At 30.6% G+C, this 17,917-nt stretch overlaps 1 protein-coding gene across 3 annotated transcripts; it reads left to right on the top strand.

The window, feature by feature from the left end:
- Positions 1 to 1,060: 1,060 nt before the first annotated feature.
- LOC114186300 (ethylene-responsive transcription factor-like protein At4g13040) lies at positions 1,061 to 8,516 on the top strand. Of its 3 annotated transcripts, none has more exons than XM_085674017.1 (7): positions 1,061 to 1,407; positions 2,402 to 2,581; positions 2,687 to 2,886; positions 5,011 to 5,095; positions 6,748 to 6,931; positions 7,730 to 7,851; positions 7,939 to 8,516. In XM_085674017.1, the coding sequence occupies exons 2-7, from the start codon at positions 2,539 to 2,541 to the stop codon at positions 8,043 to 8,045; spliced, it is 741 nt and encodes a 246-aa protein (XP_085530143.1). In that variant the 5' UTR covers positions 1,061 to 1,407; positions 2,402 to 2,538; the 3' UTR covers positions 8,046 to 8,516. The 3 variants fall into 3 exon arrangements, with proteins under 3 accessions (XP_085530143.1, XP_027930157.1, XP_027930158.1); XM_028074356.2 differs by having other exon boundaries at positions 1,065 to 1,407; positions 2,687 to 2,817; XM_028074357.2 differs by having other exon boundaries at positions 1,068 to 1,407; positions 2,687 to 2,817; positions 6,751 to 6,931.
- Positions 8,517 to 17,917: the final 9,401 nt, after the last annotated feature.

The following is a 17,917-nucleotide window of genomic DNA, read 5'->3' as shown; positions in this document are numbered from 1 at the left end:
ACATTTTACTAATAATCAAAGTTGATATTTGCATTTTGATATTAAGAATATTAAGTGGTAAAAAAGTCATCAATATACTTATAAAATACTTTATCATGAAATAGTAATGAGTTATTCAATTATCAGAAATAATCTTATCTAAACTTATTTAATATTAAATGTTACATGAATTAATCATGATTAGTTAATAATCTTTACTAAAACAAAAAAATATATATAGAAAAGTATGTAATTACTTAATCATTTTTTTTTTTGTAGAAAAAAGGTATTTTTGATGGCGAGATTTATTAGTGAATTAAAAATAAAAATAAAAAATCACACATATCAGTGAACAGTTAAAATATATAATATTTTGAGAATTATACTAATTAATGAACACATATTTTGTGAAATTTGTTATATAATATGTAATATTTCTCTGAAAAAAAATTAACGAACTAATCCGGACATATTGTGTGAAATTTGTTAAATTTATTTGTTCTTCCTTCTCATTAACAAATTTGTTAACAAACACATCAACACAAAATTTAAAATACGCCGTACTCAAATAATTCATTATTAGTTTTCGCTGTTGTAACTTCTTATATAAACTAAAATTTAGTAATCAAATCAAACAAAAAAGAAAATAAGATAAATAATTTTTCTTTTTATAAGTAATGCGAAGACTTGTATGATGAAGTGAAGATTGTGTGGAGGTAGATTGGTAGAAAGGTTGAAACGATATTTAGAAATAGAAAGTGTTGAATTTTCTAAGTCTACATTTGGGTTGAAGGTTTTGACGATGATTGAGTGAAGTATGAGTGTGTAAATGGGTGAGAATAGAAAGGTGGAGTGAAGTCCGCAAAAAACACCAGAAAAACAGCCGCTATAGTACAAACAAACACAGTGAATTATTGTACAATTATAGAAATAGATAGGTAATAGAGAGGAGGGCAATATGGGAAACAAGATGTCTCAAACGTAACTAACCTCAGTGGTATTTGTTGGCTCTTTAAAGGGTAACATTGACATTGAACGCTATTAAAGTAGAGAGAGAGCAGCTATTAGTTACGTTCTCATTCTATTTTTTCAACCCTCTCTTTCTCTTTCTCTTTCTACAAAGACTTTCTCTGTCCACAACCATCATACCATTACACCTTACCTTACCACCCCTTCCTTCCACCACCCTTTTCTCTCTTTTATACAAAGAGAGAAAGAGTGAGAAAAACAAAAACAAAAACAAAAGGTGGTAGATGCATGAGCCACAACACAACACAACTCACATTATCTCATACCACACTCACCACCTTCTCTTCCCCAAAATTCTCATAATTCTACCTCTTCTCTTACCTTTTGCCTTCAGATTTCTCACCACTTCTCTTCTCTCCTACCACCTTATCCCACCCTTTTCACTTTTTTTATTTTCAGGTATATTTCCCAACAACAATGGCTTCTTTTTCCTTCCTTTTTCTCTCTATTTTTTTTTTGTCTCTTATGTTTTTTGTCTTTCTGGAGGCTATTTTCCTTTTTCACTTCTTTCTTTCCTCCTTGGTGTGTGATGAGATTTCTGGTCATGGGCATTTTGAGTTGACTGCTCAAGAGCCTAAAGACTTGGTCTTTCTCTTGTTGGCTTTTCTGGGTGTCTTCAATTTTCTGTTGAATGTGTTATTTGGTTTCTGTTTGTGTGAGGTCAAATGGGTCTGTCTTTGCTGTTACCGTCCCCCTTCCAAGAAAGGTGGTAGGTTGATGGGGTTGACTTCAACCTAGACAGAAAGACTTGGCTCATGTGCGTGATTTTTGTTTCCAAAATTGGATTCCATATAATGTTGTTCGAGTTTTCCTTAGAAAAACCATGATATTATCAACTTTGTTTTCAAAAAAAAAAATTTTTTTTTTCTTTGAAAATAGTTTTCACCTTTCATTTTTGAAGGGGTTGGTGATACTTCCTGTGGTGATCAAATTGGATTGCTGATTTGAGCAATTGTTTACCGAGTTTGTTTTGGAGTGGTTGGAATTGTATTATGATCAATATTTCTCTGCATTTGTGTGTTTGTTTATGGAAGTTTTGCTACATGAAGCAGAGGATCACTTTGTCTGCACTGCTTAAAAGTCAAAGCAGGATGATTTGCTAAATCTTGTTTTGTTGGGATCTAGTTCTGAATGTGTAATCCCGTGTTTTCCCTTCTTTACTTTTCACTTCTGATCATTTTTTATCTATTTTTGGTCCCAGAACTTGGAAGAGACCATTTCTTTTTGTGGCATAAATAGTCATGTGCATCTTCTAAGACACCTTTTGTCTTTTACTCATTGGCTGCAAAATTATTTTCTTGTAGACTTGATAGTAAATTTTTGAATCTCTGACATGACATTATTTGGTTTTACAACATGAAACTGATCTTGGAACTTTCTTCTTTCCTTGTAGGTCTATCTTTCATTTTCATCTGCCTGAAACATTCTATTTGTGGTGCTCACTCCCCAGCTGAATTTGAGGAAAAAGTTGGTATTATACGAAATTAATCACTGTGATTTGATGACTTGGTAAGAAAACTTAAATTAGCTATGGTGAGCTTGAGAAGGCGCAGACTCTTGGGACTATGTTCAGGTAAAGAGTTGGTAAACATGTTTATCTCAATTGTTGCAGAATACTTTTATGAATTGTATCTTAAACTTAACTGACATTGTTTCAAATATATGTTTTCTATTGCAGGAAACAGTTCCTTTGTCACTCCACTCCCTCTGTATTGTGAGAATTTGTCTAGTCTTGAAAATTCAACCCAGCAAGCTAAACCCAAGAGTGAGCAGCCTGTGCTTTCTGATGATGCAAGCAACCTGGACAGTGTATGGACAACATTACTAATGATTGATGATTATATACACACTTTTTTTAAACTTCAATTTGTTCTTTCTGTAAGTGTACTTCAGGATTTTTGACTTGGTATCTGTTTAGGACATCTTTAATTTAGGACATCTTTAATTTTGAAGTCCATTTCAACTAGCTACATATCAGATCGTTCAAACCTTTATTTTAATTTTTGTTACAATGCTTTCAATTAAAAAATTCAGGTGAGGAAGAAAGTTTGGTATCTGTTATGCATTCTCTATCTTTATTTGAACTTGTTTACATAAAGGAGAATTCAACCAATGAGAATTACTCAAAATGATTTCAAGAGTACCAGCTTTCAAAAAATGATTCATTCTGAATCTCTGGTCATTAGCATTCATCTTTACAACATGGGTATGTCTAATGTTAAGTGGTTGGTTGGACAACTCCCTTATTTTATATTTTTTCTTTCTTCTCAGTCATTTTGGGTAATTGGTTGGATAAATTTGGTGGTCCAACTATCCAAATTTATTTTTATAGACTTTACTAAATAAAGCAAAAAGGCCATTGGTAACATTTCATCTTGTTTAAATCTTCCTTTTATTTGGAATGTCTTAATTTTAATCTCTGCACATTTAAAGACTAATACTCCTGCACAATTTGCAAGTCTGCCTTTTATCTGAATATTTCTAGAAGTTTTATCTATTTGAATTTAGTTTTTGCCTTCTGTCAATCTTTCAAAATGTGCTTGTCTAAACCTAATATGAAAAATTCATACTTAGTAATTATTGGACTTAATTAATCATTCACTATGGGTGTGATAACTTCCACACCAGAGACACATCCTACCCGGTTATTAGGTAAAAGTTGTCTCTATGTTATAATGCCTACACCAGACCGAACTGTCTTGTGATGTTTAGAGTTTTAAGCAGCATTATGTGACATTCAACATTGGAGCTTTATGTGATCATCATCCATACTCTTTTTGTGTGTTCTCCAATTTGGTGAATAGGTTAGAAGTTTTTTATTATTGATTTTTTGATTCCTCTTGTTTATTATCTTCCAATCTTTTCAGTTTTTCACTTCATCTCTGAGCATTGATTCTGTCTTTTTGGGTAAAGCCAGTTTGGGAGTCAGTTGCTCCCTCCAAGGTCAAATCCTTTGCTTGCATTGCTGTTCTAAACCATATCAATATCAGTGATATATTTCAAATTCAAAAAAGCTCTCAAGTTGTCTCATAGTGATTGTGTCTGAAAATGATTTTCATTTGTTTTTGCACTGTTCAGCATTTTCCCTTCTCTGGAATAACTTGTTTGGTGTTGATGGGTTTTCTCCTGGATCATAAAAGTACTTCTGTTAATTTTAGAGGACTCAAAACCAATAGTGATTTTCTAAGGCTTCAGAATTGTTATCAAATTGTGGTTATGTGGTGTATATAGTTAGAAACAACATTTTTACTGGACTATTGTTTTCTCCTGAGTTCCTTTGTGACTAACTAGTTCACTTGGATTCTATGTGGTGTTTTTCTAATGGTCTTCTTAGGGATTGTCTTTGTTAGATGTACAGATAGATCGACATGCATTACATGTTTTATGTTCAAAGCTGTTTTGTTTCCTTTCTAGTCATCCTGCATTTGCATCTTTTTTTTTTATTTGTTGTTTATTAAAACAAAAGGACACAGATGCTAGTACCTACTTGGCCCATATGTTATCTATTGGATGAAATGGTATGTTGGCGTGCAAGTGTAAGTAATAAGTCCCATATCGAAAGAGATGAATATGTTGAGAAACAAATTAGCGAGACAAAGATCAACAAATTGGGCTGTGATTTTTTTGTCTGTTCAGAAATGTTCACTGGAGCATCCATACTTTCCAATACAAAAACATAATCATTCCCATTTCTCATTGTATAGTTGTTCATGTATTGATATGCTTTTGAATGGATCTACACCAGCCACCTCTACTGTGAAGTCTTATCCTATCCTATTTTGTGGGGGAGGGTTAATTGGTTGATGCCTCATAACTCTTTATCTTTTAATGCCAAAATTAAGGATTTTTACTTCGATTACCATTTACATTTTGATGAATTAGTACTTATGGAATAGATGTTTACTAAGTTGATATGATTAGAAAGTTAGGTCCATGGTATGTTATGTGTTATTTAAATCTTGACAGCCAAAAGCTTAAACTAACCTGTTTTATCTTAACCAGAACACTGCTGTGCTAGAAGAACCAGGATCATCAAATGTGTCTGGTTCAAGCTCATCCAAAGAACAACTTATTCAACCAATCACTGGTTTGTCAATTTAACAGGCCAATTCTTTTCTGTTTTCTTTTAATCTATGGTTTAGTTTATTATAATGACTTATCTTACCTAGTAAAAGGATATTTCTTTTAAGATATGTATGTAATTATTAAATTTAGAATGAGTTTATTGTTAATTAGAAGTCAATTCTCAAGTTTGGATCCCATTGAAAAAGTGGAATTTTTAAATTGTTTTATCATTCAAATTTCTTGTTTGAAACACAAGAGATGAACTAAAGAGGGGGAAATGTCAATGTCAACAAATGAAGCTAAAGTCAAATCACATTCAATTCCAAACAAATTTGAATTGATTTCTACTTTTAAACTACTTAGATAAATTTGTATTTTTAACATCACATTAAATACGCCTAAATATTTTACTCCTAATATGCTATTATAATATCGGTCTTTTAGATTTTTTTATTAATTTCTTGCGTTATTTATCATCATTTTCAGAATTTCATAACATAACAACCCTCACTGGAATTATGCATCAAAAAAGAGTTGACATAATGATAATTAAACTCACATCACATGACTTGAAGATAAGGTGTAATAAAGGAGTTTGGTTTGTAGTAAAATTATAAAGTGTCTTAATTGAACCACTTTGTGGGAGCTTGATTTCAGATCAAAGTTATCTACAAACAGTGTCTATATTTTATTGAAAACCTTAACATGGTACATGGAGAAGGGTCTATTTGGTAGTTAAAAACTGCATTCAGAGAATACACATGATCAGTGAGAAGAAATTTTGCTATTATTTTCGTAATGTGTCATGTGTGTTCTATTTCCTTATCCGGTACATTTGTTCCACTTGCTAGTATGATTATATATATCTTGAGGAAAAATACCTAATTTTGTCTTATGGTATAAATGTTTAAATGTTTCTATACACTTTGAGTGAATGTCTGAATATGCTTATTTGGTCATAGTTAAATGGCCATCAACATTGCTTCATTAATTACATTGGGTACATTATTATCTTCACTGGAATGCAATTGTTTGGTATATCATTTACTCAAATTTAGCAATGAGAACCAGTAATAAAAAATGAGTGATGAATCCTCTGACTACCAGTTATGTAGCCTGGGACTTTGTGCTCACTGTGTTTTTGTGACATCAACTGTATTAATTCAAGGAATGCAATTTTCATGGATAACCCATTATCCTTGCTATCATGCAGTACATGATGGTTAAATGAGAAGAAAAAAACTGAACGTAAAGATATTTATGGCGAAAATTTAGTTTAATTGTGAGAATACTAAGTTAACATAGACATATTTTCAGCCTAGTTAGTTTGAGAAAACATCTTGTGTTTGCATTTTTTGTTTTTAGTCATGATTACAAAAGTGCTGCATTGTTTTCACTACTTTATTTCAAAGTTTTGTATTGGAATTGGAAATGATGAAAATATCACGATGCTAAGATTTGTGTTGGAATCAGAAATCATGAAAATAACACATTGCTTTCCTGGAGAAATATTTGAAAGCAATAACTAAAGTGAAAAGATGGTGATATTTGTGTAATTATTAGTGAAAACAGGAAATGGAAATAGAAAACATTGCCTTGAAATTGAACAACTTTGTTTAGGGTAGCATTTTGTTTATGCCTGTATTGTCTGTAACCTTCTTTACCTGTATTTAGCAGGACCTCCTATTAAACGCAGAAAGCGACACAGAAGAAAGAATTTGCACAATCAAGAACCATGCTTAATGAGAGGTGTATACTTCAAAAATATGAAGTGGCAAGCCGCTATCAAGGTGGACAAGAAACAGATCCATCTAGGGACTGTTGGATCACAAGAAGAAGCTGCTCGCTTATATGATAGGTAGTATCTTGAATTATACAAATTATTACCATCACTAATTCCTTTGGATGCTTCAATGTTATAGTGAGAATATGCAAGCCTTTCAGTTGTAATTGATAACCTGGCAGTGGTTCTGTTCTCATTGTTAGAGCATGTGCTTTTCACTCTCTACTCCTTATTCCTTCCCTTTTCCATATCCTAACATGATTTCTTTCCCACTTATAATCATATTAGTTACAACAATTGAACTAAATTGAATTCTGTAGCTGAAAGAGAAAGCAGACCTACTTTGAATCTAAGTACATTATTTTGTACAGAATGTTAGGTTTGATATAAGAGAGTTCAGATTCTATGTTGAGTTTTTGGTATTGTCCCTCTACTGAGCTTTCAAAATGCACTAAAGTTGGCATATTAAAATGGTTTTTAATATATTTTAAAATTTCAAAATCAGTGTTCATCAATATATTTTGAAGACTCAACAGAGGGATAACATCGAAAACTCAACAGAGAATCCAAATTTGAGATAAGAACACTGTCTCTGGACAAACATTCCTCAGTTTTCCAGTGTTAGATAATTTGAAGAAATCTTTAATTTTAGTTATTGGATAGTAGGGAAGCTACTTATGAGATTGAGTGTTGATTGATATATGTAAAGGCTTGGTGGTAGCGTTTGTAGTTCGTGTTATGTATGCAGTCTAGCTACCATAAACCATTGTTAATGCTCAAACAAAGTAGTTAGTATTTGAATGACAGCATGAAAAGGAGGAAGATTCAACAGTTTAATGGTAAAGTTTTCATTTTCTCCTTATCTATCTGTAGGGCTGCTTTCATGTGTGGTAGAGAGCCGAATTTCGAGCTCCTCGAGGAGGAGAAGCGCGAACTTAGTAAATTTAAATGGGATGAATTCTTGGCAATGACTCGACAAGCCATCACACGCAAAAGTAATCTCTCTTCTGATCAACTTCATGTTCTAGATTTGTTCTTCCTCAGATTTTAACAGTTGCAGAACTTTTTCTTTTTTTTTGTAGAACACAAGAGAAGGCTTAGTCCTGGACCAGGTAATAGTCATGATATGCTTCCACTGCCCAAAGATGATTGGGACAGTAAGCAAGGAGTGAGTGAAGATGCAGAATAGGAAACTTGTATGTCTTGAAAGTTATGATTATGGAATAACCTAAGAGTGAAGATGAAAAACCTCTAGTCTTCACACTTCAACTCTACATCATGCTAGATCCATTTTTATTGTAGAAAATTGCTGCTTTATATCAGACCTTGATGGCATTGATCATCCTTCATTTATGCCAATTACTACACCTTAACCCAATAAACAGTTCATCCAATGTTATTAGAATGTGACAACTACCAACTGTTGAACTCTATCAGTCCATCAAACTAGTGCAAAGCCATTTTCTTCTTCTTCTTCTTCTTCTTCTTCCACTTGGTGGGAATAAATCTGCTGCTCTTTGTTTCTACTGGTAAGGATTTATGCCTAAATGAATCTTTCTCAAACACTTCATTGAACTGTTCTTTAACATTCACCATATTTTGTAATGTTTAAATGATTAGTATACAAACACTCCCATGGTGTAGCACATTTCTGATTCAATGTTTTTGCATGGTTCACATGGTATCGTTAAACTTTATTGAAATATCCTCTGAATCTGTCTTAGCTTTCTTTGCAAATGTCTAAACCACATGATTTTCTATTACTTTTTCTTTGATTGGTGTCGTAAGTAATATCTTTTCATATATAATCAAGTTATATTGTATCTATTCTTGTATGATCACACATTTATTTTTATATTTTCATTTTTTTTCTCTTGTTTTCTCTTCTAACATTTACTATGATTTTATAGAGTACTTGGTTATAATACAGCAAACCTTCTTATCTTTCCATTTTTTTAAACACAATTTACATGATTTTTGTTTTTATTAAATTCTGTCATTTTGTATTATTGAGTACGTATTCTTGTACCTAACAACCTTAGGTATGATATATTTTTCAACTTTTACCTTCAAACTCATTTTTCTCGTTTTTCTTGTTAGGATTAATAACATATTTTATTCCTATATTTGTAGTATTGATTTAATGTTTTTTTTAGTCTCAATATTTTTTTCTTAAGAAGATTCAATGTGATTCTCTTTATCTTGAAATTGGACAATAAACACGGAAAAAGACGAAAAAATTGTATTAACATATGTCAATTTATCGTCATCTAAACTCTGGTTTAATGGAAGGAGTCCTATTGAGTATTCTTAAAAAAAAAAAATTACATTGAGTGATAAATAAATTAAAAATATTAAATTATTGTTAGAAATATAGAGATTACCAATGCTATTAAGCATTTTTATTACATTTGTAGTATACAAGTTCCATCTTAGTTTTAACGTAAGTGAAAACCCTTTGTTCCAATCTCAGATGTTACATTTAAAGTTTATAGATAACATTTTCCTTAATTTCTCAAATAAAACCATTTTATCGACAAAAAAAAAATGTAAATATTTTAGGTTGAAATGTATTTTTATAGTTGGTATGATATAGATGTTGTTGTTGCTGGTGACAATATGTGACGTGAAAATAGAAAAAGAAATTCATAAAATATTAAAGAAAATACTTAAACCCCTCCACTCTTCACTGAAATAACAATTTACCTAAACTATTATGTATCATGGTAACATTATTTGAATAATTTATAATCAAAACCTGGAGTTGAAAATTATACATTGCTTCACTGTTGCTGTTTATTTTTTTTATTAAATTTGACATAAATAATCAAGGCAAAAACAGCTAAGATATTTTATTAAATTATTAAAAATTATTAAAAATATATTTACTGAAAAAATTTACATACAATAATTCTTGTATAAATTTAGAATTATGATAATTATTTAATATTTGAAGTCGCGCATAAGACAAATTTATATATAAAATTGGTTAAAAAAATAATTAAGTTTTTGGTTAAAATTAAAGTAGTTTTAGTTTTTACTGCATGGTTCTCTTATTATTTCTGAGGATCGCCCTCAAAAGAAAAATCACTAAGAAACATTAAACTCAACTGGAAGAAAAAAAGATGATATATTATGTATTCTTCTCGGTCTCATACATTAAATCCTTTTATTCAATAGAGGAAATTTTGTTAAGTTTTTTTTTTCTTCAAACAATCAAATAACTCTTAATATTTGAAAAGTATTTGAAACTTTCAGAAAATACTCATTTTGAGTTTTCCTTTTTTCCTTTAAATAACCAAATAGCTAGTATTTGGAACTTAAAAAAGTAATTAAGTTTTAAATAGGGTAAATCAGCTAGTTTTAATGGATTAAATAAATATTGCAATTCATTAAAACAAAAATAATGTACAAAAACATAACATTTGAATGTATTAAAATTATTAAAATAAATATTTTAAGTAATTTTAATTCATTAAAATATAATTTTAGCCAACTAAAACAGTAACAATTAAATCATATTTTTAATTGGTTGAAATATTCTTGCAAACAAAACAAAAGTAACAACATTTTAATAAATTAATACTCATTTTATTCTATTAAAACAAAACTTAATCACCCTAATGATTCCAAAACACTTCTAAATTACTTCCATAAGTAACCTAAGTAAAACGTAAGATAGAAACATTAACAATTGGTAAAAAACACAAATTACAACCAAACATCCAAGACCAAATACAGAAAAACATCATCATTCTTCTTGCACATCGTCACTAACTTGCATTTTATGGTTGAGAGCATAAAATATTCAAACTTGGAAGCATAGAATCTTTTAACCTTCAACCTTCTACATCAATAGGTAAGCTTGATCTTAAGTCTAAGATGAGAGTGTTTGTGGACTATAAGAGGGGAACAAAGGTTTCAAAGTGTGATCATTGTACGAGAAATGAGTGATTATGAGTGGAGATGTTGTGTTTGATGAATTCTCTAAGCTAGGGGTGAAAATCGAGGAAGCATTTAGAGAAGTGTTTGATAAACTTATACTAGTGCTTAAGCAAATGGAGTTCTCTTTGGATGGACCATCTGGTACACTTAGGCGTCTATAGATTTTGCACCCAATTGTCTAATGCAACAAAACCAATAGGATCTTACTTGCTTTAGCAAATATGTTAAACATGAGCTAGAGCAACTTGATGTAAAGAAAATATTCTTCTATGACTTGTTGGAGAAATATATTCTTGATAAAATCTAAATTATTTTTCTGAAATTAAGACAATTAGCTGTAATTAACTTCATATTATAAAGTGGATTTTAAGCATAACTCAACTCCATAAAATTCGTTTGTAAGATGAGATTTGTACATACATATGTACTATAAAATCGTTTTATCTCTAGTTGGTGTTGCATATCCAACACACCCCTCACACGAATGTATATACATCTTAAGCATGAGATTAAACATTAATGGGTGGTCTAATAGTAGGTAGAATGATAAGCTCAACCAAACAACATATCTCACTAGGATATGCTTAAACTCATGACTCTAAGACCATGTAAAAGAGAAAGTTAATTTGTATATGTGCCTTATTATGTATTGGAGATAGGTATATATACATAACAATATGATCTAAATCAAGTATGTAATTATGCACAATATAATTACATAATATTTAATAACCTAATTACAAGGATGTGATTAGCTTAATACAAAAGATTAATTGCTAATTAGCTTAATTTCAGAAGAATAATTTGGATTCTATCAATTATTATATATTCTTATTAGACAACTTGAAGGTTTTAAGATGCTTATTAAGGAGAAGTGCATGTACAATAAGAAAAGGCATTGTGTAGTTTGAAGTAATCTCTTAGAAGTGGTATTAGAGATTGAATTAGTTAATTATGTATGAGGGTACTTTAGTAATTTTTATCCATGTGTCATATCATAAGAAGGTAAAGGACGATTCATTTCTTTATTTGTTATATAAATATGATATCTTGATAATGTCATAAGACATGGCTCAAAGTTGAAAATTGAAGTTACTAATTGGTAGAAGATTTTTTGCAAGTACATCTTTAGGGATCATGCTCGGGATAAACTCTTTATATGTTAAAGGGAGAACATCCACAACGTGCTTAGGCAGTTTGGATGGAATGTAATAAGCATACTAGCACACCTTTGATTGTATATGCAAGTACAATTAGAAGCTTGGTGCATCTCATGGTATTCACAAGACCAAACTTGACACGAATAATTAATCTAGTAAGTATATATAAGGAACATTGACAAGATGTGAAACATGTATTTTGACACCTTAAGGTAATCAAGACATTGGTAGCATATTCAAGGTTGATTTGTAAAGCACTTTGGCTATGCTATTTGATTATAATTACACTATAGACTTAGATGCAAGATAGTATGTTACTCATTTTTCTTTTCTGATTTATAGGCCTCTTGTTAGTTGGAAAGTTACTATCCAACCAACAATAGTTCTATTGATAACAAAAGTTGAGCATTTGGCATTAGTTGAAGAAACAAAGGAGGGCATATAATTGAGGTATTTGATGAATGAATCAAAGGTATGTCGGGGATAACAGGTTGATGACTCCTAAGAGCTCTTATCAACGGAGTCGTTTGGCACATCAATGTCGACTCATCACATCTTAGGGTTGAAGAAGGTCCCAAGGGTTTAATTGTTCGTCGATTCAAGTGGTACGTGAGTTAGGTTTAGAACGTTGTGAGACAATTTGGTTCCTATCTACCGTTGGTGTTAAAGGGATAACTACGAGGAACCAACCCTAGTACAAGAGGACTGGGTTGGGCCAATATATGTTGTACTGGTTATTATGCCAATAGCAACGCTGGGCTGCTAATTTGGTATGGAAGAACTACTACGCTGCGAGAAATCCTTCTCTATACAAGTTCTCAAACGAGGTTTTTGAATAGAACTTCAATAGGCGAGAGGTGTAAGAATCGCGAGGTGTGAAGCGATCTCGTACTAAACAAAACAACTTTCATGTTCCATAACCAAAAAAAAAATAATAATAAAAAAAAGAAAGTCAACTTATTCCTCTTTACTCTAACAAGTAAGCAAGTCTTTGCAATTGCGGTCAGTCTCACTAACTCTTTAATTGTCACCCCCTACTTGCTTGCTCATTCGCAATTACTACAAAGTCCCCCCTCTCTCTAAGGGGGCTTATTAACTCAAACTTTTTCATATGTTATAGGGCCGCGAAGGATTTTGTTGCCAACCTTAGTTAGCAAGCTGAAATGAAAAATTCCTTTCCAATAAATAAGGTAAGCTTTATAGCTCTAACCTAGGGTAGGGGGCCATTAGATCGCCGCTTACTTAAAGTGTTGGTTCTATCTCGGCCAAACAACCAAGGGGACCTAGGTGGGGATCGTGAAAGAGAAAGGGAAGAAACATGGTAGATTAATTGGTTAACTCGTTAGGCTCATGACCTAAAAATTGGAGGTTTGAATCCTACCATGTCTTGATTTCTCCAAGTTTGAATTTGAACCCTAGTTTCCATCAAACATAAGCAAGACGAACCATCTTGAGGGAAGAAGGCAGTTTCCCTGATGGCTATGAATGGCGCAATGACTATCCGAAAGATTTGGAAAAGAAATCAAGCAGTAAAAGAAAGCGAGCATCATAAATATGAGGACATGAACACAAAGTTGGAACAACATGCCATGCATTGTTTTAAAAGAATGACTACTTTGAATGGAATGGTAAGGAGCAATAGCCATTATGCTTACACTAGTTGAGATCAAAGCATGAAAGAAAGTCTTTAGTCTATATTTGAACCATAGTTATACGCTAAAACTATAAAATGAGATGATTGAGACAAGAGAACCGTAACCAATAGGAAAGAAAGTTGGTGCCAAATACATACCAAACGTGGTCAAAAGAAAGATTGCCTTCCTACTGCATTTCCGAGGAATTCACTTCAACCACGTACTTCCATACATAAGATGTCAAGCCCTTACAAAGCAAAGTCAGCGAGTCAGTTCGACTTTCTTGATGTCTGAAGGTGTAGACAAGTAGAGAATGTACCTTGACTGGAGCACCGAGAAAGAGAACATAAACTGCCTTTCCTTTTTCAATTATGCATGCTGACTACTTAAGGAGGTTGAACACCGAAAGAGAGATAGGGCTAAAATTCTCACCTTACTTATGAAGCCTTTAGCAGATATCACATGGGTAAGACATTCATCCTTTACACTATTATTCTGACAACGTCGATCTGGCCATATGGCCCATAGTGATGATAAATATAGAAAAACATCCAACTTCCCTCCTCCAAATTAGACCATTATGCCAAGAGCACCACCACGAATGAAATGAACAAGGATTGATTTGGAACGAAGATTTGAGTACGAACTTGACCTACAAGGGACAAGAGATTTGAGGGAAATAAAACAAAGGAAGAGAGATGTGGGACCTGAAATGACGACCACGTAGCGCAGGATCTGACCTAGAGGTTTTGGAGTTGACATCAACTTTTCTTCCTCAAAGTAGGGATGGCAAATAAACCCGCTCCCGTGGGTATTGCCCGAACCCGTCCCCGTTTTGACAGGAAATTCCGTATTGATTGTGTATGGGTATGGATATAGAGAACCCTTGATTTTTTCAATTGGGTATGGGGATGTACATATCTGCTCCGTCCGCGTCTCCATACCCGCCATAACACTCGTCCCCTCCATATCCCCGTCCCTGTTTAAATTTTTAATTTACAATTAATTAAGTAACCTTATATATATATATATATATATATATATATATATATATATATATATATATATATATATATATACCATCATTTTTAACATAACACGTTTGCTTGAAACTTCTAACTAGAAAGACTTTCATACAAAAAATCCCTACATATAAGAAACTATTTTAGTCACTAATAATTTTTAGTTGGTTTAATTACTCGGATGATACCCACTTTGGTAGAGGTGTGTCAATTTGGTACCTGTTTTTAAAAAAAATGTCAATTGCATCCCAAATTTTGAAAAAGTGCTTCAATTAGGTCCATTTCAGACGAAGATGACTAACTTTCTTAACGATGTGTCATGTGTCTGTCTGTGGTTTTTTATTTATTTTATTTATTTTTTTTAAATTTTTTAAATTTTTGTTTTATTTTTTTTACAAAACAAAAAAAATGCCACGTGTTAGATCCCTAGTGTGACACGTGGTATTGTTAGTGCCATGTGTCAATGCAATGCCACATGTTAGTGTCACTATCAAATGTCGTATCTAAATTTGTCACTATAATGACTCTTTCTAATTTTTATTTCTTCTAATTGTTTGGTTTGTCATGAAATTCATTCGCATCTCCAATATATTTTTCATCGTATCAATTAAATATTTTGTATGTCTCACATGTGAATATTTCTATTCTTTTTGAATATGTTTATTTATTTTATATTTTCCTTTCACATGAGAATGTTTAACACTCTCAATTTAATTGTTTAATAGCACAAGTCTTTTATTTACTAATTAATATAAAAAAATTATCTTTTTTACTCTATTATAATATTTGTTTCATTTGAAGAACTTTTTTTCGTTAAAATTTTTTTTCGTTATTTCTCAACATTGACTATGTTGATATTTGAAAAGTTTTCTTAGATCTTTAAGGCATTTTTCATCTTATATTACCCTTAATTATATATATTTTTTTCCTTTGTGATATTTCATTCAATAATCTCTCCAATTATTTCTAAGACACACATTTGATAATTTTTTAATATTTTTATTTGTTGTTTATTTTTATCATGTAGAATACTACTTTGATATATTTTATATAATTATTTTTTATTTTCTAACTCATTATCAATCATATTGTAATTTTTTCACTATAATTGTATAAATAAATTTTATTTGCTATAACATAAAATTAAATGTAATTGTCATTATTTATTTTTGTCATCATCCAACATATATTGAAGTTCAAAAGATGCAATATCTATGTTAAAGTTTTATAATTATTAGTTTAATATTTGTTCTTTACATGATTTTGATAAAGTGATGTATTATAACTTTTATTAGTGTATAAAAAAGAGATTCATTAGAATTTAAAAAATTAAAGTAAATAGACATTTAAAATATATTTTAATTTGAATATTTGTTTTCCTATTATATTTTTTAATATTATTTTAGTAAATAGACATTAGTTTAATATTATTGATGTTTGCAAATTTGATAAATGTTTTGGTTCTCATGAAATTTTATTTGGTATTTTAATTTGAAATGTGTACAATTATAATTTATTTCTAAATATTTGATATCGAAGAAACAACAATCTTTTAATATTGAATATTTGACAATATTACGTTTTCTTTACCATAATTTTTATTATTTTATAAAAATTAATTAATTAATATTGGAATAATAGTAAAACGGGTATGGGTATGGGTACGAGAATATACCCGTAACCCGGTAGGGATGAGGATGAGACAAAGTTTGATACCCATTGGGTTTGGGTATGGGGATGAGGATGCATTTTTTCTATGGGAATTAGTATGGGATAGCCAAACTCGTCCCCGCCCCGTCCCGTCCCGTTGCCATCCTTACCTCAAAGCCATCCTCAAGGCACAAAGTCAAGGGTGAAAAGCCTTTTTGAATAAAGAGAGAGGGACTTCGATTGTCATCTAGTGATTTTTCTTATACATATTCTTGGCCTCAAGTTGAATTTCCTAGGAACTAGGGATGGCAACGGGGCAGGGCGAGGACGGATTTCGCTATCCCATACCCATCTCCGTAGAAAAAATTCATCCTCATCCCCATCCCCATCCCCAAACCCAACGGGTATTAAAATTTTGTCCTATCCTCATTCCCACCAGGTAATGGGTATAATCTCGTACCCATACTCGTACCCATTTTTTTACTACTTCAATATTAATTTTAATTACTTTTTTATAGAATAATAAAAAATTACGGTAAAAGAAACATAATATCACCAAATATTCAATATTAGGAGGATGATTGTTTCTTCGATATCAAATACTTTGAAATAAATTATAATTGTTTACATTTTAGATTAGAATACCGAATAAAATTTTTTGAGAACCAAAACATTTATCAAATTTGCAAACTACAAACATTAATGAAACCTTGTTGATAAAATTAAAAAATATTTTTAAAAAAATATAAAGGGAAAACAAATATTCAAATTAAAATATATTTTAAATGTTTATTTACTTTAATTTTTTAAATTCTAATGAATCTCTTTTTTATGCACTAATAAAAATGATAATACATCACTTCATCAAAATGATGCAAAGAACAAATAATAAACATAATAATAAAATTTTGACAGATCTTGTATATTTTGAACTCTAATATACGTTAGTTGGTGATAAAAAATTTCATGGTAATTATATTAAATTTTTATATTATAGTAAATAAAAGTTGTTTATACAATTATACTGAAAAAATTACAGTATGATTGATAATGAGTTAAAAAATAAATTAGATAAAATATATGAAATAGTATTCTACATGATGAACATAAACAAGTAAAAATATTAAAAATTAACAAATGTGTGTTTGAGAAAAAATTTGAAAGACTATTGAAAGAAATCGCACAAAGGAAAACAAATGTATAATTAAGAGTATGATAAGATGAAAAATACCTCAAAGATCTAAGAAAACTTTTTAAATATGAATATATATATATATATATATATATATATATATATATATATACTCAATGGTTGAGAAATAACGAAAATTGTTTTAGCGAAACAAAAGAGTTCTTTAAATGAAACATAAATTAATAATAATAAGTAAAGAATTTTTTTATATTACCTAGTAAATGAAATGTTTATGCTATTAAACACTTAAATTGAGAGTATTAAACATACTCATGTGAAAGGAAAATATACAATAAATAAAACTATTAAAAAAATAACAGAAATATTCAAATATGAGACATAAAAAGTTTTTAATTGACATACATCATTTTAACATAATTATATAAAGGTTATGATAAGATGAAAAATATATTGGAGATGTGACTGCGTTTCAATGCAAACCAAATAATTGGAAGAAA

This window comes from Vigna unguiculata, chromosome 5, assembly GCF_037176805.1.
Source record: "Vigna unguiculata cultivar grain cowpea cultivar isolate G323 ecotype 2 chromosome 5, ASM3717680v1, whole genome shotgun sequence".
Lineage (NCBI taxonomy): Eukaryota > Viridiplantae > Streptophyta > Magnoliopsida > Fabales > Fabaceae > Vigna > Vigna unguiculata.
Note: the sequence above shows the minus strand (reverse complement) of the source record. Positions and strands in the feature narration are given on the sequence as shown.